Below are 22,573 nucleotides of genomic sequence, written 5' to 3'. Positions count from 1 at the left end.
CCCAGGAACTGACTTCCTGTGCCCCTGACCTTGTCTGGGACCTACCTATTGTTACCAAACTTGCTTAAAGGTCCAGCGTGTAGGAATTTAAGTGGCATCAAGCAGTGAGGGTGCAGACTTCAACCAGATGAACACCCCCCGTTTCACCCTCCCCTATGGGAAAAAATGAGAAACGCCCTCTCTAGAACCAGTGTTTGGTTTGTCCGTTCTGGGCTGCTGTAGAAACATGGTGGTGCAACATGGCGGACTCTATTGAGGAGGACCTGCTCCCCCTGCAGATATAAAAGGCTCATTCTAAGGTAGCGAAAACATAACAAAACGCTCATGAAAACATAACTATGAAAACTGCATTTCATTTCTGTCATTAGATCCCCCTTAATCTTACACACTGGTCCTTTAAAGTTACAACCCTGAAGAGTTCAGGCCTGGTTGATTTGGCGACCCCTTTGGTTGCTGGTGACAAACACACCTTGCTCACATTCGACAAGGTTCTGCAACCGAAGTGCTCAACTCAGCTGCTTTTTGTCTTTGGCGTTATGTCCAGTACATGGGTGCATAATTTCCTGTGAATTCATGAGCCTTAAATCCCTCTGGGAAAGGCGGGTCCTACTAGCAAAAATTCAAACTACTGTACATAATTGCATTACAGGGGTACAAAAACATTGAGTAGCTGTTGCTGAAGAATGGGGTGTGATACAATGAAAACCTCACAAAAAAATATTCAGCAGTCGTTGCCTCTTGTGAGATGACTGAACATACCCAACTGTCACTCTGGCAACAGGACGGCTTATTAAAGAACTGTTAGATGTTTCTCAACAGCCCTACTTTCGCGTACATAAAGCACGATTCTTGCGACATGGCGTGTAATGTGATGTGTCGGCCATTAACAACCACTAGCACGATTGCGAAATATTCCTCGAAATGGATGCACAAACACCCACTACACAAGGCTCCAAATTAAACCTGTCACTATTTTTATGTCCCTCGTCCTGCTCTCCGAGGCAGGAAACCAACCAATAGTGGAAAAGCTGAAACATGAAATTTTACCAACAAGCATGGGCACTTTGTCCAGCTCTCACAGTGACCGTTGGGGAGGTAGGTGTAAGCAGAGGGTGTATGAATGCTTTACCTTGTGCTGGCTGGGTTCTTTGGGACACCGCAGTCCTCCGCGAGTTTTGTTTACAGCCCTCCCTGCCCATGAGGTGAGCCTTCCAAGCCTGGAACGGGGACAAAGTAGCTCAGTGAGTCCATTCCTCTTCCAGGTACTTTCTCTATCAGGGCAACCACCGCTGACTGTAGGCCCAGTCAAGGCCCGAATGGCTGCCCTCCCTCCCACAGACACTGCAGTCTTTCATCGGGGCTGCGCTCACAGCTCTGGCAGCGAGAGTGTGACTTTCTGTCAGTTTTTTTTTTTTTCTTCATTAATTTTCGAGCCCATGTGTGAGGTGAGAGACTGCATGTTGGAATTACAGCTGAGGTTGAATATTCGGGCATAATCTCCACATCGCTCATATCTTGGCCTAGTCGGACATTAAGTGGCTTGCAGGGATTATAAGCGGTTCAAATGCAAAGCGCTGACAGTTGAAATGAATCACAGCACGGAAACAAAGGACAGCAGGCATTTTTCACCGCACATATTGCGTCACAGCAGGGAAAACACAGGTGTAATTAATATCATTCCAGATACATGTCCCAGTTCCAGCATCGTGCATGCTGTCACTGACACTGCTGTCATACGAGTGAAACAGAGCTATCCTTAACGTGATTAGTTGCACTTGTAAGTCAAAATGTCTGCTGTGAAAGAGGCCTATCTAATACAAAATCAAATAATGTGGAGAAAAGAAAACTGTACTGTATGGATGAAGGCCTTTCAGCATGATCCACATCCGGCTGCTGCCCACGCTGTACAGATTCATGAATACAACTGTATGTCTACGCACAAAGACATACATATGCATATACACATTTTTTCATCAGATGGATGGAGAATCACTCTAATATTTTGAATTTGACAAATACCTTTCAATGACAAGACCAGCAAAGATGAAAAGTACAACTGATTGTCATTCATCAGGGAGGTTCTCCAACAGTTTTCGAACAACCGCCATTGAGTGCTCCGGCTGTGGCTGTTTACAACCCTGCGCCCAAACATTACCTGAAGGATGATCGATCACAAAGTGCTTCCCAGTTCGTGATTAAATGAAATTGTTATTAACTGGGAAGAAGCAGCTTCAGTTAAATTAAAAAAAAAAATGCAAAATAGGTCACTCATATATAAATGTTATCGTCCCTCGAGTAATATTTTTACGAATGCTGTGTTGACTGCAAACGTTATAATATAATTAAGTAAAATGGCCAAACAACCAAAAGTTAAGGTAAAAGTTAAGTCTTTACATTACATATCAGGTTTACCTCCTCATTTGACATCCAGCTATTATCTTTTTGTATCTATTCCAAACCAACTACTGCCACTGCATGTATCAACCTAAAATACATTACTTTTTATCCCAAAGTCAAATCATTTCATCGCTGTTTAGTTTAAGTGGCCGAAAAAAAGTGGCAAACCTTAAAAAAGAATCATGACTTTTTGTTTATCAAGCACTTTTATACATTCCACCTGGATCGACCAATCAGATACAGGCACCGACAGCATCAAATTCTGAATTTTGTATTGTTGTAGAAAAGTTACTGCTGCAAACTGGGACAGGCAGAACCAGGACAGGCACTGCTCAGACTGATTCTTGTAGCTCTTACGGCTCCTTGACAGACGACGTGCATGATTCATTAGACAGAAACGTAACAGAAGACAAATGAAAGGCGACACTTACACGTTCTAGTGGGGCAGAGAAACTTCTACAGGGTGTTTTATCCTTTTTATCCATCACACAGAAACTGAACTATCACTGAACTGATACTTAGTCAGACTAGTAAGAATGAGTAGCCTCTAAGGGCGCCGAAATATGAGCACTGTTTACTTATAGAAGATAAGATGAACCATTCTCCCTGTGGCTATGTTATGTAATATTCAACAGTGAGGTTATACTGAGTTTATGTCTGCAATTTTGAATTGTGATGTCCCCGTGCTTGCTCATGAATAGAGCACATATTTAACACCAACTTTTTCCTGTTTCAGATCAAACTTTTTCCACATGATACATAGCAGCACTGAGCCATCTCAGCAGGCACCACTTCTGGAATGAAAGGAAACCTGACTTCTCCAATCTTGCAATAACTTAACGATCGAGTCTTGTTCGGCATTTACAATTAGAATTAAAAGAACTGCAACAAATTAAACTTCCCTGACTGCAACAACAAGATTTTGGGAAGGCATAACTATCAAAAATATATATAATATAAGTTTTATCCATAAACAGATCTGGACATTTTTGTCTTTACTTCTCCTTCAGTAGGAATGCGAGGAATGGTATTTTCTTCATCTTTTGACGAATGAAGCAGCCCATTAAGAACAAAGGCTGTGCCTCCTTTGAAGTCTTTAAAGGCCAACAATAGCGGTGTTTTCCCTCAACACCTGTTTGCTCTTCAAGCCTAATAGATGCTTTTGGGTGTCTGTGTTGATATAAAAGAGGGAAAAGAGAGTCATTTGAAAATCTTAACAGAATCTTCTGTTCCTCTCCTTGTCATAGTGAGACCAATTGTGTTTGTTTGGTTTTGTTAAACTTTGAAATATAAGCATGAAACAGCATACCATGGCTGCTCTGCTGCAAAATTCACACTTCTTGTCTGCGTATCAGTTCACAATCTAGCCGTCACTTCACAATAAAACATTCTCACAGAGCTGTGTGAGTGACACAGTTGGTACATACGGATTTCTCAAATGTGACCTGCATGAATCTCACCTGCTCTCCAGGCATGAAGTTGTTGTGACATAAAGGACAGTGGTTGGAGCCTTTACCCGAGATGGGGGCTGAAACAGAAACACAACACCTTTAAGCCACCTGTTAAACAATTACAGAAAAAGTCCCTCAAACACTAAAGAAGCACAGGGATTTGAATACAATTCACCTTTGAGGTCTGGCAACTTTAGGCCAAACACAAACTATCTAAACTCTCAACTCTAGCTTCTGTGAAATCAACAGGAACATGAGAGAGACGAGGTTCAGGGCAATACAAAAGGCACACTGGTGTCAATTATGTATGGAGACATATGGCCTGTGACAAAGACATAGGGATACAGTAACATTTGACTGGTGTCCGACTGGGAAAGACAACAAACAGAAGATTCTATAAGAACAGCTGACATAAGCTCTAAGATAGTAAATACTGGTAGCAGGTCTTGGCAGTTTTCCAGAAATCCTTAACTAAGCAAAACTATGGAAAAGTACTGACTTCTGCTTTGTTTTCCATTAAAGAATTGTGGACATGAGACCATGATTTCAGGACAATGCTTTACATGTTTTACTAAAATACTACTTGATAGCCAAGTATCGCTCTACATTTCAAACCATCCATAACTGCTGAACAATCATTTAAGCTCACCAGATCAAGGATCAAAATCAAACTGCACTCACTCATAGACTCCAACCACCTAAATAGGTCTTATTTTTGACATCAAAATCTATGCATTATTCTCTGAGGAATGAACGAAAATATTGCAAAACGCAATGTTAAAGAAAGTGAGAAGTAATTGATACAATCACATGAAAAGAGATGTACGTCTCAGCGGCACTGGGAGCTAAACAAAGGTCATCCTACCAAGACCAGGCTGTGGACAAACAAGGTAAAAACCAGGAAGTTTGACAATATGTGCCTTTTTTGAACAAATACTACAGTAAGTCTTAAAGAGGTTTTTGTGTGCATCTCTGGGAAAGAAAGAAAGAAAGAAAGAAAGAAAGAAAGAAAGAAAGAAAGAAAGAAAGACATTTTCAGATGCAGATGAGACACGGTGCTCTATGGAGACCTGCATGAGTGAACAAAGTCAGCTTATAGCAGAAACAAGACGTAGATAGCCTCACATCTATGTAATAACATTGTCCTGTTGAATCCCTATGCCTAGCCAAGAAAGAGAGTTAAAGCAAAGGTGAGTTTGGGCATGGGAAGAGGGAACATATCTCCAGAGTATGAGCGCTTTTGTATAGCTGCATTTTGTTGAACTTTGACATGCAGCTAAAGAACTGCTAACATACGCTGTTGAGGAAGTGATCTTAAAAATCAATCTGTATCCTATAGGACCTGTATTTATGTAAAACCATTTCACAGTGACACATATGTACTCTAAATCATAGGTCAAAACTTGTTCAAACTGCTGTGCTGCATTTTACTCCAGGTGCCTGTAAATGGTAAGTGCGTTACGACAATCCCACACTAAGAACAAGGACATCCGATCTCTACCTGTTGGTTGTTAATCATTGAGTGTTGTTGACACTCAACAAAATCCAATCAACAAGTTACTTATCAGTCTGTATGACTTCATGTTTACTCTTCTTGGTTTGTTGGTAAAACGTCAGCGCGAACAGGAACTGGACCAGAGCTAAAACGCAACAGTGCAATCTTTTTGAATGGTCGAGTCAATGACCTGTCCTCGGTCGAACTGTGTCTCTCTTAATGTAGACCACACCGAAGGCAAAACACCCCCAAAGCAAGCAAGATGTGCAGCTGGCTGCAGTGCAGGCTTGAAAGAGCATCACTGATTTGTTGCTTCACCTAATCACTGACTGTGAAATATCTACAAACAAAATATTCCATGTGATTCCTTTATGTTGGATGATGTTGACTTGTCTAAATACATTTTGTTCCTTAAATTGGGCAACAATGTACAAGGATGACAAGGCTGTAAACACAATCAAAGTACTGCAGTCTAACTTCATAGCTCTTGTTTTTATTTCACATCTAATAAGCTGGAGTAGACACAAAACAAACAAACAAAAACAAAACAAAATACTATCACAGTAACATGGTGTTGTGTCCTTTAATGTGAGCGCATTCTCTGTCAAATTCTTGGGTGCCCCCAATGTGTACAATGATCACAAATTTCGTCCGAGCCTTTGTTTCATGTCATATCCCAATTCTCTTACTGCCTTCCTTTCTGTGTCAACACTATCACCAGCCAAAAAAGGCAAAAAATAAAAGCAAAAAAGAAAATACACCTTCAACAAATTGCATGATTCACATCATTCACAATGGCGTTAAAAAGTGAGACAGAGAACTCACGGTTGCAGGCGGGACCCTGGACATGTCGAGTCAGCTCTTCAGTAGCCACAGCTTCTGAGCAGCGTGGGCACTGGCTGAATCTGGACCTGCTTTCACATTCACCCAGTAGGTGCTCTGTGAGGCTGGCTATCTCAACTACCTGCAAACACAACGCAGAGCTGTATGCAAAGTCTTCAAGCGCAGTGATTGAACATCTGGACAGTTGAGGACTAACAATGTGCCAACACTTTTAAAAAAAAAAGTAACACTGTACCTGTCTACATTCATCGCAACGTCTCAGCATAGGACAGTGTTTCCAGTAGTGGAGGTCCAATCCATCCTCTGTGAAGGTCTCGTCCTTTTTACTGCAGAATATGCACAAGCTGAAAGATAAAATCCAGCTCAAATCAGATCATATTCCGTCAAAGCGTTGGTACTGGCACACTTAAACTTTCAAAATAATACAGAAGACTGTGTAAAAGCTGCACAGGAAACACTGTGAAAAACTGTGAAACTGACACCTCGCTTTATACATATTTTTCTTCTTGCTACCTTCTATTATACTAGCGCTTTTGAAAGGTCTCCATTAAAGTTATGACTCACTTACTTGTCCAGATAGTTGACAGATTGTTGGTCAACAGTGTGTGATACATTGTCCTGGGGATCTTTTGTAACAGCTTGAAATTAAGAAGAAAGTATCTGTTAGTAGTTATTATTACACTCATTTGCAGTCACCTTTGAGAGAAAGAGATCCAGAATCCACAACAGTGAATACTGACAGGGAACATAGAGAGAATTTAGCTCAATTAATGTGAAAAAAACATGAAATAATGATTTGATAAAAAAAATTTATACGCATGTTTAGTCAGAATTTAGGTGTTATTGCAATTAAGCATGTGTGAAAACAAGTTAGCAAGTAAGCCAACAGCTGACTAAAAGTAATGGGTAAATAATTGAAATAACTCCTAAAATGATTGACTGTATTATACAGTATATTTTGCTGTTTTGCTGCTGATCTGATGCTGTTCAGTGCATGAGGACTGAGGTGCTTTTTTGCTGCTTTTTTCTATTTAAGCCTGTATACCTTTGTCAGCTTTTTGGGACTCTTTTTCTACTTTGGGAGCTTCTTTCTTGGGCGTTTGTCCTTTGGTTTGTTCGTCCCCTCTTTCCTTCACAGGCAGACAGAGAAGTACCGACAGACATCACAAAGAGATGTTATCACAGAAAGAAGTGTCTGCACAACTTCAACAAACGCACACAGACAGTTGTGGATAAAAGTGGAAGTCGTCATCATAAGGAGATATAAAATACCAGAGTTGTTCTGTACATGTGAAAAACTGAGTTTCCGACCACCTTGGGAGTGAGAAATTTTACCAACTCTGTGTTGAGTCATAAATACAAATTAGCAGCTATTATGAGAAGTGACGTAATCACAGTCTGAGTGATGACAGCTCTACCTACTGTGATCTCTTTCAAGGCAGCCAGCTGCTCCTGAAGAGAGTGGATCTCCTCCTTCTCTTTTTGGCCGTCTTGCTGACCACCTCCCTTCCTCAAAGTCTGCATGAAAAAAAAAAGAAATGTCATCAGTCTCATAGTCAGAGTCATGTTTTTTTTCTTTTTCCTCTCTGTTTGCTTCCTTTCTTCTGTCTTTCTCCTTTTAATGTCATTTCCTCACCACACCAGCTTTTGTTTCATTATTTAATTCTTTTTAAAGTTGCGTCATTAAGTCTGCATACTGGTGTGGTTGTTTTGGCGACTATCTCACACTGATGAGCGAATGATCAGACGTCTTAGCAGTTGAGTGCTACTCAACATCATGGACATCATGTCATGGGAAGGCTGGGTCTGTAATGATGCCAGTAAGAAAATAAATTCAACGGTCACTTGATGAGTCACACACTTAATGGTAAAACAATATCTTGCAGCGTTGGAACAGAAGCTGACTGGTTTTCAGGCTGCATTTGTGGTAACTCAAGTACACAACATCAAACACTGCTGCATAACGTGCTGATAATATGAAAAAGTCAGTAAGGTTTGTTGTCAGTGCAATTTTACACACTGTTCATTTGGGAGGGACCTGGAGCATTTGAAAGAAAGGGCACAATATCTACTTTAAACTATAAACAGAAACATTCCTGTGTTTGGCATGGGGAATTTGGTAACCAGATGAGTAAAACAAACACTGCACGTGATGGCTTTGCCGAGGCAGTTACATCTCTGTACAACCTAAAACTATCTCCTTTTCCTTGTTACTGTCAGCTCCAAAAAAAAAAAAAAGAAAAGAAAGACATGACATCATGTAGTGTCCTTAACAAAGCTCAACTATTTGCAGCTTGAAAGAGTGCTCCCATCTGCCATGTCTGACGGTTTCACTGTCCATGTACCAGCTGCTGCTCGCTGACTGCAATCTGTCTGAAATAAATGAACAGGGCTGGCAGTGTGATGCAAATACACAGCGAACACAGGCACCCTTATACATGTAAGAAAAGCTACATTTTGTTATATATATATATATAGAAACAGGAGATTGAAGTTAATGTCCCTTCTTTAAAGTGAAGATGATGTTGAGTACAAGCAAGAGATTCATTTGCAGTGACAAGAAAAAACAAAAAACGTCCTGCCTGAAATTCCACCAGCTTTCCATCAATCTTGGCAAAGCCATCAAAGAGACTCTTGTAGAGGAAGTCCCACCGTGTGGCAGAATTGCTGGGTGGAAGGTAGCTGAGAACAGCAGCTCTGTGCTGCTGGTACATGGATAAGATGATGCGCACTGCCGGCTCTCGAACCTCTGATGCACTGTGCTCCAAAGCCGCTGTACAGAACTGAGAGAGGAAAAACAGACTTTTTATTTTGAAAATTAAACATGTTTTTTTTTGTTGCTGGAATGATATTTATCTGCAACTACAAGTAATATTTCATTTTTAAATGATAATAAATAATAAAAAAAAAAATGGTAAGCAATAAACTTGAGTGGATCACCATCAGTTCAAGTAACTGGGTTGCAATTGTTTTTCCAGACCAACCTGAGTCTGATAAATGTCACGCATGGAAGAAAACAGGTTTCTGTAATCAGAGAGGGGGATTAAGAATTTCCCCAGCTATAATTCTCCTGGGAGAAAAATGACTTGCACATGTGAATGGCAAAGACTTTCAGACTGTCACTGCAAAGCGGTGGGATGAAAGAAGAGATCGTTACGCATAGCGATACATCCATATTCTCAATATGGATGTATCGCTATAACATAATTTCATCACAGTCACAGTAAACCTGAAACTAACACAAATAGCCTCTAGAAGTCTACATATGTTGGTTTCCAACACTGAACATTCAACTATTCACGAAATTCACAGGTGCTGTTTAAGGAATTAATCTGATATCGGATTACTGACCTGCTATAGGTTTACAGTAGAGTGTACAATAATCTGTTTTGTGCCTTTGATTGACTCTTTCTGTCTACTGTATTCAACCTCGATCAATTTATTAGTCCAATACTTTCAGATGTAATTCAAATGCATTTCTTAGCCTTTTGTAAGGCAGTTTAAGTAGCCTCTGTCTTTGAAAGGTGCCATATAGTAAACCATGGTTTGCTGCCAAAGTATGATTCAGTGCAGGCTTTTAAACAGATAAAAGTCAATATTTCATGAAGTAGTACTTGCTTTATTTGTATTATAGTTTTATTTGAAAAACAGCAACACTGTTGAGGGAGTCCTTTGATAAAAGGGCAAATCATGACGTAAAACGAGCCTATTATCCAACATAATCTCTGTGTGAAGAGAAGCGCAACACAATGGCAACGCTGCTAGTGGAGAACATTAACATCCAGAGGTAAACTGTGTACAAAGGCTGCCCTTCCCTCGCTCAACAGGCTCAACGACAGCCTGCCATTATTCACCGTTGTCTCTGCCGACCACTTCTCATTTTAATTACAGGAAATTCAATCCCCCCTCTTTTTTACTCTGGCTACCGCCTCAGAGCAGATCACCCAGGTAACAGTGGAGGAAAAAGGAAAAATGTTCAAACCATCGCTGGGCTAACACTGTAGAGCTGTCAAAAGGGGTGGTCACATAAGCAAAAAGGGGCAGACACCAGTAGAGGTCTCAGATGTGACTACCACCAAACCAAAAGCACAATAATGGTATACGCAGGTATATATGCACATACTGGCTGGTTACATCTGTAGGGTTCCCACACCTTCTCAAACACTCACTTTTCAAGTATTTTCCACACTGCAAATTATTTGGTCCTTACCAAGAAAAAAAACACTTAGATTTAAAAGTGTTAGATAATTTGTCTTGTTTTAAGAGTTAATTTCTTATTTTAAGTGTTCAACTTTACACTATAATTTTATATCAAGCAAACCTTATCTTTTTTGTCTCAAATAGGCAGGAAATCTTAAAATGAGGTAAATAACTGTTAAAATAAGATATATTACATCTCTCCCCCAAAGTCTCATCAAAATAAATCTTGTTTTAAGATTCAGTAACAAACTCAACTTGCTTGATTCAAGAGTCACACAAAAAGCATCTGAAAAAAACAGAGTTTATTGCTCTGACTTCAAGCAGATGATGACCAATGTTTGTTCACAAAACTGGCACAGGAAACACAAAACAGGAAACAGGCAAACTGGGTCACCCAATACATGATACACCCATACATACTTACTGTTCCTCAATATTAATGTCTGTGGGCAATAGTGTCACAAAGACTATATTTTATTGGAACAAAAAAATTCACTTATTTTTGAGGCTGTAAAAAGTTACTTTTTAAGTAATATCATCTTTAAACCAGCATTTTATGCTTATATTTAGTATATTTAGGGTCCGGGCAGCTAAGCTGCCAGGACACTATTGTATTCCTAGGAATTCTTTCTTTCTTTCTTTCTTTCTTTCTTTCTTCCGAGGAAGTCATACTTCCCAAAGGCGAAAACTCACCAAACTGTACAGAAATGTCCGGCCCCATCCCAGATTTACTTAATTCCAAGGACATGTCAATATTCCTCCTGGGGGGGGGGGGGGGCACAATAAGCGTTTAAATTTCAAAAACTTAAAAATACCTACAAAATCAACAGTACATGCTACAGTTTTGAAACTTTCACCAAACTGTAGCCCCAATACTGCTGAAACTTTATTCCACTTAAACTCATTACAAATTATGAAGTCCATCACTCAGTTTTTTTCAAAACCTGTAAAACGTATTAAACCTATCTCCTCCCACAATTTTTGCTCAATTGTCACCAAACTTGCTAGAGAGCATCTTCAGACCGTCCTCCACAAAACTTGTTTCTCGGATTTTGGATTTATCAAAAATTAAGCCTACAGTGCATCAAAATGTTTGCCTGTAAACAGTACTGTAAACATATACTATCAAATTCTTGCTAAATACATTTTCAATCTTCCTGAAAAAAAATTCGAATATTTTGGAGTCATGGTTGATGAAGTTTGGCAAATATCAGAATTTTATCTCAAAAACTGAATTTTTGAGAACATTTTGAATTCTGCTCTCATGGGAACAACTGGAGTCAATGTAAGAGTGGCATTTTTAAACATCAGATTTTCTCTTATGAAGCAAAACACTTAGAGTTAAAAACAAATCACCAACATTTCCATGCTGTCAAGATGCAATTTATGTATTATCAGATTTTTGTTCAGGTAACAGAATTTCTGACATTTTGACCATTTTTGAAATCTGCCTTGACAACAGCTGCTCGGACAGTGACTCCGTGAGTTGACTTCCGGCCAATTAGCTCAGTGAGTTAGGAGCTGGTTCTTGGTGTCAGGGGTTGTGGGTTCGAGATCCAGCAAAGATGATGATGATGATGACAGATCAAAATTGCCTTCAGAATTGCCTAATTTTGCCAAAAAATAGCCCGGACCCGACCCATTGCTGCACAGCAGCTATAATTCACTTATTTTGAGGCTGTAAAAAGTTACAGTTTCATCTTAAAACCAGCATTTTATGCTTATATTTAGTATATTTCACTTAATTTAGGGTTGTAAAAAGTTAAATTTTAAGTAATCTCATCTTAAAACCAGCATGTTTGGCTTGTTTAAGCCTTCCAAATACCTCTGTAGACATTCTTATTTCTAGATTTAACAATCTTAATTTAAGAAATCTTGTCAAGTGAAATTATCTTGCTGCATGGACAGATAATTTAACTTGTTTTGAGTACCGTTTCCCCCAGATTTAGTGTTTTTATCTTGTTTTTAGACCCCCCTTTTTTGCAGTGCAGGTCCAATTTCCTCAATTTCAAGGTTCTAACAAAAACATAGTTTGAGACATGGCAGTGACGGCAGAAAACTATGGAGATGCAAGCAGTTGGTGGAATGTGGCTCTTTTAAAAGAACCTCAATTTCTAAATTCTTGCACAAAATATACTGTTAAAATCTAAGCACTCCCAATGACCAACATCTATTTTCAAAAGCCTTCAAGTCTTTGATTTTTTTTTCTCATCAAATTCATAAACTTTCGAGGTTGGAAGGGAAGATGTGATTGTAAAATTGATAGTCATCACCACCTTCAACATGCTGATGTGTAAATATCTGGTGTGTTGATGTACAGCCTGAGTTGAATATTTTTTTCCCCACAGGAATAAAACTGTAGCCGCCCTGATTCCATCTGTCAATTTTTTCATAAAGCGATGCATTGTTTGTTGCCATAGTACCACACCAGGTGCCACCGTCTCCAAAACTAGTGAATATTTGTCCACAGTAAAGATGGCTTCAGCTATTGTATGTTTGTTGTAGTTATTTCAGTGGCTAATGACGTCTTAATGGTATGCAAGATTAACAAGAAATAGTACCTGCTTTAGGCTAGTAGAAAAACTAGAATCCAATCTGATAAGCGCAGTGGCTTATCAGGTGTATCAACACAACACGACAAGACAATTTCACGATCCAATCCTCATTGAAATTTCTGTTTAAACCCTGTGTCTTGCACGTGTTTCCCATCAAACTATTTAATGTGACAGACAAGACAAAAAGGCAACCTGAAGAATAAAGCACAGTCCTCCTGTCACATCTCAATTAAGACTGGAAATGTTTCCCAGGCAAATACGGGAGGCAGCCAGCACAAAGGGGACAGGCGCTGAGCAAGCATGCACAAACATGCAAACACAAGCTGGCCAATTCCACCTGTGTGGCTTTGGCTTCAGAAAGGCGGAGAAACTCACAAGACAAACCTAACAATTTGCTCCCACTGATGAAAGCTGTGTAAAGTCATGAGTAGGGCTGAGTGGAAGGGGGGATGGGTGGAGGGTTGGCCATAAACTATAGAAGGGAGGACAGGATGGCTTGTTGTCCCACCCTGCCTGGTCAACAGTTGGATAGTTTGCACGTAGATATTAGGTCACTGCTGGAAACCAAGGGAGTGCAGGGGACGTGGAGTGGATGCCGATGGTGACAACATTGACTCAGCTGACTGGAGCTCACTGACAGCCTGTTTGGGTGAACTGAATGGCTGTGGAAAGCAAGGGAGGGACTGCTCCCATTTCAGATAGTCACACCGTAATTTTAAAGCCAAATGTAACAGATAATACAGGCATTACACTGTACTTATCTCTATCCAGTACATGTGCTGTCATGTTATAGAGGATATGTATGTGGTAACTGCTTTTTCCAGATCAGGAAGAGAATGACATATGGGGAATGGGGATACGGTGTCGACACTTGAAGTTGTTCAGACTGATGCTGCTAATAAAAAGTACATTTTAAATTAATTCTGAGATTTTATAGCTTTAAAATCCCCGCTAAATTTCCAGTGTGTCCTTTAGATATTGGAAAAGCCTCCCAAACCAAATTTAGACAGCGTGACCCCAAAGGTCACTGAGTACAAAAGAGGTGGAACGCTGTGTTTGGACTTTTTTTTTCTTGAGATAACGCAAACATAGATTTAGATCTCCAAAGATTTTTGCTCTTGACTTTCATACTCTGAAATTTGGGTTCTGAGGCAAACAAAAGGCCTGTTTATATCTTATTTTTCAAGATAACATCATATTAAACAGACTTAAAAAAGGGCTTCAACTTTGCAATAAAAAAAAGTTTAGATAGATGTATGAGCATGTTTTAGGTCCTTTACCGTCATGACATTGTCCAGGGTGAAACCAGAGTTTTCTGTACCCAGTTCAGCAAGCAGCTTTTCGGTGAGCTCGGCCCGACTCTGTGCCAGGCGAGAAGGGAAGTTGGATTTGAAAGGCTTCACCAGCTCACCAGGAATTACCTGGAGGGCACGAACATCCTTCAAAACAGCAATTTCCTAAAAAGGGGGACATGAGAAACAGACGACTTTCAGATCTAACAGTGCAAAAGTCAAGAAATGTCGCCATACTTATAGCATGTACCTTTAAATCATGTAATACATGTGCTGTGAGCCACTAACAAAACTTATCTGAGTGATGCTACACACGGTGATTTGTCATTCAACACATCCGTTAGAGAGACAAGTTCTGACAGAGAATACAAGCGTACAATCAAAGCAAGACGAGGGAAGGCTCTTGGAAAAACTTCCCTCAGTTGTTTGTCATTTTAGCCACATCAGGTGAGTGGAATGTAAGTCGGAAATATGGGACACAACCACACACACACACACACACACACACACACACACACAAACATATAATTTGTCCTCAACATACAAAGAGACATTCAGTCATTGCTTTAATGGGGCCCGAACAGATCCAGAGGGGCCAGGCGATGATTTCAGAGGGCTGAGACTCATGCTGATGTCCTAAGTTGAACTCAATGAAGCAGAAGCTACTTTCTTACTCAACACACACACACACACGCACGAGTACACTGCTCCATATTTCGCCCACTAGTACATGTGAAAGGGCCGAACTCCAGGAAGTACAGTGCACAAATAACAAAGAGCCTCAGTAACGGCTCTCTTGAGGCTTAAGGCTACAAGGAGGCTGTCGAGGCAGTTGGGGTGACTACAACATCAGGCTTATTTGAAGGCTGGGGTAGGACATGACAACACCTCACACACCTCTCAACTCCCCCTTACTGCAGTAGGCTACAGCACACTGCAGCACACAGTCAGTTAGGCTTCTGTAATCTAGCTCATGTTAGGAAAGCTAACAAAGACTTAAACTAATTTCCAGCTCCATCCATCCATTGTCTGTAACCGCTTTATCCCTTTTATGGGGTCATGGGGTTTTTTGCTGGAGCCAATCCCAGCTGTCTCTGGGCGGGGTACACCCTGTACCAGCTCATCACAGGGCGCGAACTGATGGCAGAGGCCGCCATGTAAGGTCCCAACTGCAATTCGGGGTTCAGTATCTTGAGTATCTAAGGACAATTCTACATGCAGCTCAGCTCAGCCCGGAGCTGGGATTTGAACCGGCAACCATCGATCACTGGCCGACCTGCTCTACCCGCTGAGCTAAAGCCGCCCCAATTTCCAGCTTCTTTTTTAAAATACACAAAATAACTTCCACAGACAAGCATCTGTGTATGTAATTACTTGCTAAAAAACAATGATGCAAAGGAGCACAAGTTAAGTTTTTGTGTAATTTTAGTTTTCACCTAGGTGAGCAATTGACACTAAAGTTCTAAGAAAACAACACAAAAGAAACAAACAAAAAAATCTACCAAAATCCAAAAGGTAGGGGCTGATACCACGGAGACAGCATTGTGCCGAATTCAAATCCCGCCAGTAGCGTTTGTTGCATGTACCGGTTTCATATTCAAAAAAAATAATGACAGTCCTGTTTCCACACATGCTCACCTAAATGAGCTCGGAGAGACCCATACAGTTACAAGCACTCTGCATCTTTAATTAAGTGACAATAAGATAGAGTCGTATATGTTCCGATAAACCATTAAAATAAAGAGATTGACCAATAAAGGTACCAAACATGCACAGGAAATCTATGGCAAAGGAGGAAAGGTGGATTGAATATTGCTTTTCTGTTTGCCCTCTGTGGAGCATGTAAATAAGACCTATTTCTAGTTCTTGTTTTGAATGCACTTGCAGTTGCTGTCCATTAGACTTATTGTGTCAAGGAGGAGCAAAGCATGCTCCATTTAACCGCAGCCATTATCTATGTACACATCCACATACAAAGCCATTACGCATACAAATACAATACGTTTGTCCTGCAGGTGCATGTATTCACAGACAGCAACTGTAGTGTGTTTCATGTGTATTTATATACTGTGAATTCTATTCATATTGAGGATACTACTACATCAATGACATTATGGTTATGTACACGCAAACATCAGCATGCAATATTCACAACCAAGATCAGTAATGGTAAATCTCTGGCTGTAAATATATATCAAGAATTGAGACACAATGTTGTCTTTTGCACGCTGGAAGATAGTCCTGATTAAAATAACTTACAAAAAGCTCTTCAGGAGACGGATAGGAGATTAGACAAAAGTGTTCTTCAGAGAAGGAGAAATAGCCAAAGAAGACGCACTGCACACTTTATTCTTCGATTATTAATTAATCTCTCCTTCCCTAAGCTCACAACCACACAGGTATAAGATCTGCAGCTACTGCTACCCATTCTTACTCCTCTCTTTTGATATAAGTGTGATCCTGTATAGTTAAAAAGCAAGCAACCAAGTCGAAACTCAGAAGGACTTAAATTATCCACGTATTTTAAACACCACTTTTATGTGTGTGTGCATATTACAAAAATGATGTTAGATAACTACTGTAAATAACTATATACAGTAAGAAACAACTCACAACTCACAAAGACACTTATAAAGAACTATCATATTGTTTATAATAATATTATATGTTTGCCACAAATTCAGACTGATTTATAATTTTGTGTTGACTAAATGGAGTCAACACAAATGGAGTTGCATATGGTACAGGGGAAACACTGTTGAGAGTGCATGTGTGAGTGTGTGCCTATGATTTAACAACATGAATGTTAGCTGTGTTTGTAACAGGAATCCAGAGAACATGATTTAAAGAAGACAGTGACAGCGACAAACTAAGCGTATCCATAACAACTTCATTGATAAGGCTACTTTACTGCAGTTTCTGTTCCCACCAAGACAATTCTCTTTTGTGGAAATTACTCACAGATGACACCTTATCCTGGAGGGACCTCTGGACCAGGAAGTAAACGTTGTTTCTTTCTAAGATGAGCTATTTTGTTTGTTGTGTTTGTGTGGCTGCAGTGTGTATAAGTGTGTATTACTGTATGTATCAGACTCTTCTATGGCACAGTGTATTTTAGATATACTGCTACAAGAGGAAAAACATGCTTTGGTAAATCTCAGAAATCAGCTAAGTAAAGGAATCTTTTAGTGAGATTACATCTTCTCTGATGAGTATATTTCTTGAGAACATCTGAGAACATTTTTATCTAGTGTGACCATCTGCCTGTACATATCTATGGTCTAAAAAATGTCTGCGCTGCTTTATCTTCCCTGTCCTTTCACAAAGATTTCTACAGAACTGGCTTCAGTCTATCTACCTGGTGCCATTTAATAGTGAGGTATACAATAGGACAATACTGGATCATTGTTCATCAGTGAATGGTTAGTAGTGGCATAGTTGTTTTGTTTTTTTTAGGTAATCTTTATTCGTACATGAAAAGTGAAAGGCACTCAGAAGGGCACGTCTATATTTGACTTGAATACTGTTGTAATGTGTTTTTATGGTAAATTGGTTTTATCTAGGCACAGTTGTGTTGAACTGATTTGTGTTCGGGTTTGCTGTCAGCCTGTCTTGGTCACCGTTCCACCCTTGAGAGTTGCCTCATGGGATAGGGAGGTTACTGGGAACCATTTTGTATTTGCTAAAAGATGTCCCACCCAGTTGGTACTGTACGTGTAGCGGTTTAATATCGAGAAATCTTCACAATGTCAAATTTGAGATATAATAACCATGAACAAAAGAGAGAATCACCAAGGACATCAGCAGCTTCATCAGTACATTGTGCATTGCATCTGCTGGGTTCCTTTGCAGCATATTGTGATGTTTTCTTGTAGAGTAAAAAGATAGAGGGAGCTGATTTTATAACATTATCAAACAAAAGCTTTCACAGAGTTCTATACAAAAGCTTTCTATACAAAGGAGGATGACGGAGGGAGAGAAGGCAGACAAGAAGCAAAGAGTGGATGAAAATGCAACCACTGGTGCCTTACACAATACCTGTATGAAGGCAGTGGCTGTGGTCCGGAGGCGGCTGGCTGACTCTCCAGTCCTGGCCAGCAGGTTTGGCCAGGTCTGCTTCAAGCAGTGTGTCAACTCGGCCCGGCCCAGCCCTAGACCTGTGATCAGCTGGCTCAGCAGCAGCCGTAGCAGTTTTAAAGAGGCGTGGAAGACCTGAGGAAAGAGTCAGTGGACTTTTAGCTGCAAAGTTAGAGGAGTTTTGAAGAAAAGCTAGCACCAGGATGATGTCAATTAGCAGAGAGGTTAGACGTGGCAATGTTTAGTTTGAGTAAACAGATGGAGACAATCAGCAGTTACGGATGAAGTTCATGGGGTTTGTTGGACTCACCAACCAAGCATATTCACCAGACAGTATAAGGCATAAATGTTTTTCACAGGTCAACTGAATTACAAGTTAATTTTCAGGTGACTAGGTTGATAAGACTGAAAATATATTACATCCTGGGCTACATTCACACCCAGAATGTTATGACACTTAATGCAGCGTAGACCACAGCTCACACAGAAGGGTGTATTTATTATAACCTAAACTGAAAGACATTTGTGGAGCCGCAAATTAACCAGCGAATATCTTAACGGAGCATTCTGTGCATCATATAGCTAGAAAAATAAATCACTCGAATTATTGGGGCACTAGCCTTTTTATTACCATACAAGCTCCATACAAACTTCCACAGAGGGGTTACAAGGCCATCCTTGTCAAAATTGTTTGTTTAAGGAAGCCAGCTCTGGTTGAGAAAACTGGAGTTGCATATGGTACAGGGGAAACACTGTTGAGAGTGCATGTGTGAGTGTGTGCCTATGATTTAACAACATGAATGTTAGCTGTGTTTGTAACAGGAATCCAGAGAACATGATTTAAAGAAGACAGTGACAGCGACAAACTAAGCGTATCCATAACAACTTCATTGATAAGGCTACTTTACTGCAGTTTCTGTTCCCACCAAGACAATTCTCTTTTGTGGAAATTACTCACAGATGACACCTTATCCTGGAGGGACCTCTGGACCAGGAAGACTGCAGCTCTTATCATGTTTCTAAGCTCTTCCTTGGGGGTTGCGGGTGATACCTCCGAAAGCTTCTTGTGCACAGCCAGGAGAGCATCCTCTCTGCAGGACCAGGTTTTGGAATACGCTCCAGCTACCTGTAAAATTTACAAGAAAATAGCCCAGAGAGTTAAGTGGGTATTACGGCAGATGTGGACAGAGATTTGAACATTATGCTGTCTAATGTATACAGATCATATATTACAAACCCATAAAGCTGCCAATTTTAGCTTATAAACATTTTTGGTATGGGTCAGTTGAAGCCAATCAATATTTCTAGTATAATAAATGGATAAAATGATGAAATTGTCACTTATCTGTTGAGGTATACACTGAGACAGATATATCTAGAAGAGTGAAAATAGGGCAATAATATCCAAGAGTACAGAATATCTGAAAGGGATGGTACGCCAACCACCTGAGAATGTAAAACTCGCATTTAGCTTAGCTATCCATTTTTTCCACCTTTTTTTCTTACCAGGCTTTCTCCATACACCTCTAATGGAAGGCCAGCCTCTCTCTGGGCTTTCTCCGTCAGGGGCTCTGGCTCTCCGCTCATCTCAGGGCGGTTTGGAGTCCTTTGGGCGTCTAGTTGAGGGGAGTGCTGCTCTGCAGGGATCTGAATGGACTCCGAAAGCCAGTCTTTTCTCTGAAGGGCTGGCAGTGGCCTATCATCATAAGGCACATTGGTAACCTGTCAGCACAAGACAACAACATTGATATTTATATCCTGGAGTATGATTTTTACATACATTCTACAACTTTCACATTTTTTATTCATAATAACAGCTATTCTTAGCACACAATAAATATCATTAAGTTCAAAGGCTCAAAGGCACTGATCCACACTTTCAAGCTTGAAAAGACTGGCTGGACTTTTGAAATATTTATCACTGTACCCCTGTTCTTTCCACTAACTCTCACTAGCATTTGATTACTCAATAGGTCGATTATTCAACATCATGATGACAATGAATGTTTAACCCCATCTGTACAAACCCAAGCTCCATGCAGTCAACACTGTCTCCTGCGCCCAGGTGCCAACTGGCATCCAGCTGCCTCACACAAGGCTCAAAGCCCTGCCTTGAGGCCAGGTTGGCCGCCGTGGGAGTCAGCCAACTGTTGCACGCTTTTAATTAAATAGTGAAACCCAACCCTGCAGCAGGGCCGATCTCTGTAGGTGGTGAGTAAAGCATAAAAGCCCCTGCTGGTCATAATCTCCCTATGTGCTCTGTGTTCCAACACTACAGAGGCTTAAGGCAGGAGACGTGTTCACAAGGTGCTGCATTAGGCTTGGATTAGTTTTACATAATACAGGAATTCATGCAAGTGGAACAAGATACAGGTACAGCATGCCGCCACTGGATCATAAATGAGAAAACAGTGGGTTTTTCATCACTGACCATCAAAAACTGGGAATTGGACAAGTTGATACTGTCTTTAAGTGTCTGTAGGTGTTGAACACTTTTGATTAAGTGGCACTTACGTCTATCTTAGGTACAGCAGTAGGGGTGCACGGTGTGTCAGGTTGACTGCTAAGTCCGGGCACAGCACTTCCTGTGTCCGACTGCTGGTTCTGTGGAGCCTTTGTTTTTTTCTCCTTCCTTAAAGTGTCTGTGGACACAAGGGGCTTGGTGGGGACTGAATGATGACTTGGAGAGGGCTGAAGAGAGGGTGGATCCTGGGCTGGGGTTGAATCTGCTGCCCTGGGGATCTGTTGAAGTGGTGGTAGGACAGAGCAGAATTCAGTTTAGGCAGAAAGAGTCAGGATGTTCACTCAACTCTATACTTTCTCATTTTGTTCAGCACCAACACCAATGACAACAACATGCTTTCCTTTTTTGTTACTATACAGATGAAGCATCACTATCAGTGTTTGGTGACTGACCATTGACATGTCCAGTAGGTTGTGGACCTCCAGCTGCTGGTAGACGCTCCTCCTGTACTCCTCCATCAGCTCCTTCTTCTTCTTGGCCAGGTCATAGTCTTCCTTTTCAATGGCACAGCGTTTATCCACATCATATCGAGCCAAACGTTCCCCCACCTGGAAAATCCAAAGACAGGGAGAAGTAAAGATACTTCTGCAGTGACACAGTGAGCCTAAACTGCAAGTTTAGAAGACTAAACACAGAGGCTGTTTCATGCATCTGCTTGGTGTAATGATGTCTTAGATTTGGTTATTTTGTGGCTATATTGACCAACACTCTTTTACATTTCCTACTTTCAGCTAGCCCTGCTGAGAGCAAAAGAGATTGTTTTCCATTGTCTAGACTTCAAATAGTAATATCATTCTACCCTCCAAGTTAATTGGTGAGATTGGGTAACTGATAATATGGAAGTGGCGATACTCAAGGCAAGGAACATGAGCAATCAGATGACCAGAGAGGTTGTAAACATCCATCACCATTTATTGGCCTACTTCCTGGTTCAACTTTCAGCCTGCCTTACTTTCTGTTGTTGTGCATAGTTTTCCTGCACAGACTGGATCCTTGTGTTTTTTGCCACCTTGGGAATCATTATACTGATGTCACTGGGTTCCCAGATGTCAGCAATTATTGAGTACTGTGTTACCATACCCAATAGAAACAACCGCCAGAAACTACACAAATAAGACCCTGTTGAAATTAACCAGAATGATCCTTTCCACCTAAGTGGCGTTGGTTTGGGGATTGTCTTGGACCAGACATGGGCAGCTCAGCCCGCATGATGACAAAGACCTGGTGCCTTTAACAGAAAGTGTGCCACATGGTGAATCATCAAGATTTACAAGCTGGAAAATTGACAGCAACTTCCAGTAAGTCAGAGACGTAATTCCTCTCTGAGGAAATTCCATTAAGTTGAATTAAGTTGCTAACCAGGCGCCAAGCGACACAGTGTGAACATCAACACCTTGTGAATCTTTACTCTGTTTTGGACTGCAATAAACAGCTTTTTCTCTTAAATGTAGGATCTCCAGCAGAAAGCTATTTCTACTCCATAAGCCTCCATGTAGGAATATATACACCATTCTCTGCCCTCTGTCCTGTGTTGTCACAACTTATGAAACACCAAAAACCATCCTCTGACATTCTGAGGGTGCGATGGCAAGGGATTTTCAGCATGAATGCCTTGGCAATTGCTTTGTCCGCGATGCTAATATGCCATGCTGACAAGATGCTAGTATGTATGTGGGTTATCTGGTTACAGACAGGCTTGTGGCTGGGCGTGGGAGAGACACTACCCTAGGAGCATCACG

General features: G+C 40.7%; 1 protein-coding gene across 3 annotated transcripts in view; it reads right to left on the bottom strand.

The window, feature by feature from the left end:
• Nucleotides 1-22,573, bottom strand: part of cep104 (centrosomal protein 104) — a 34,600-nt gene that overhangs the window by 2,602 nt on the left and 9,425 nt on the right. For 2 of the 3 annotated variants that reach the window (XM_030424412.1, XM_030424411.1), the window contains 14 exons: nucleotides 21,227-21,382; nucleotides 20,825-21,052; nucleotides 19,817-20,032; nucleotides 19,269-19,436; nucleotides 18,272-18,445; nucleotides 14,222-14,398; nucleotides 8,769-8,969; nucleotides 7,609-7,704; nucleotides 7,232-7,316; nucleotides 6,755-6,824; nucleotides 6,422-6,530; nucleotides 6,169-6,307; nucleotides 3,858-3,925; nucleotides 1,130-1,217 (listed from right to left, as the gene is read on the bottom strand). In XM_030424412.1, coding sequence (XP_030280272.1) covers nucleotides 1,130-1,217; nucleotides 3,858-3,925; nucleotides 6,169-6,307; nucleotides 6,422-6,530; nucleotides 6,755-6,824; nucleotides 7,232-7,316; nucleotides 7,609-7,704; nucleotides 8,769-8,969; nucleotides 14,222-14,398; nucleotides 18,272-18,445; nucleotides 19,269-19,436; nucleotides 19,817-20,032; nucleotides 20,825-21,052; nucleotides 21,227-21,382 — 1,975 coding nt within the window. The remainder of the gene's footprint in view (nucleotides 1-1,129; nucleotides 1,218-3,857; nucleotides 3,926-6,168; nucleotides 6,308-6,421; nucleotides 6,531-6,754; nucleotides 6,825-7,231; nucleotides 7,317-7,608; nucleotides 7,705-8,768; nucleotides 8,970-14,221; nucleotides 14,399-18,271; nucleotides 18,446-19,268; nucleotides 19,437-19,816; nucleotides 20,033-20,824; nucleotides 21,053-21,226; nucleotides 21,383-22,573) is intronic. The other variant, XM_030424413.1, reaches the window with a different exon arrangement.

This window comes from Sparus aurata, chromosome 7, assembly GCF_900880675.1.
Source record: "Sparus aurata chromosome 7, fSpaAur1.1, whole genome shotgun sequence".
Classification (NCBI taxonomy): domain Eukaryota; kingdom Metazoa; phylum Chordata; class Actinopteri; order Spariformes; family Sparidae; genus Sparus; species Sparus aurata.
Note: the sequence above shows the minus strand (reverse complement) of the source record. Positions and strands in the feature narration are given on the sequence as shown.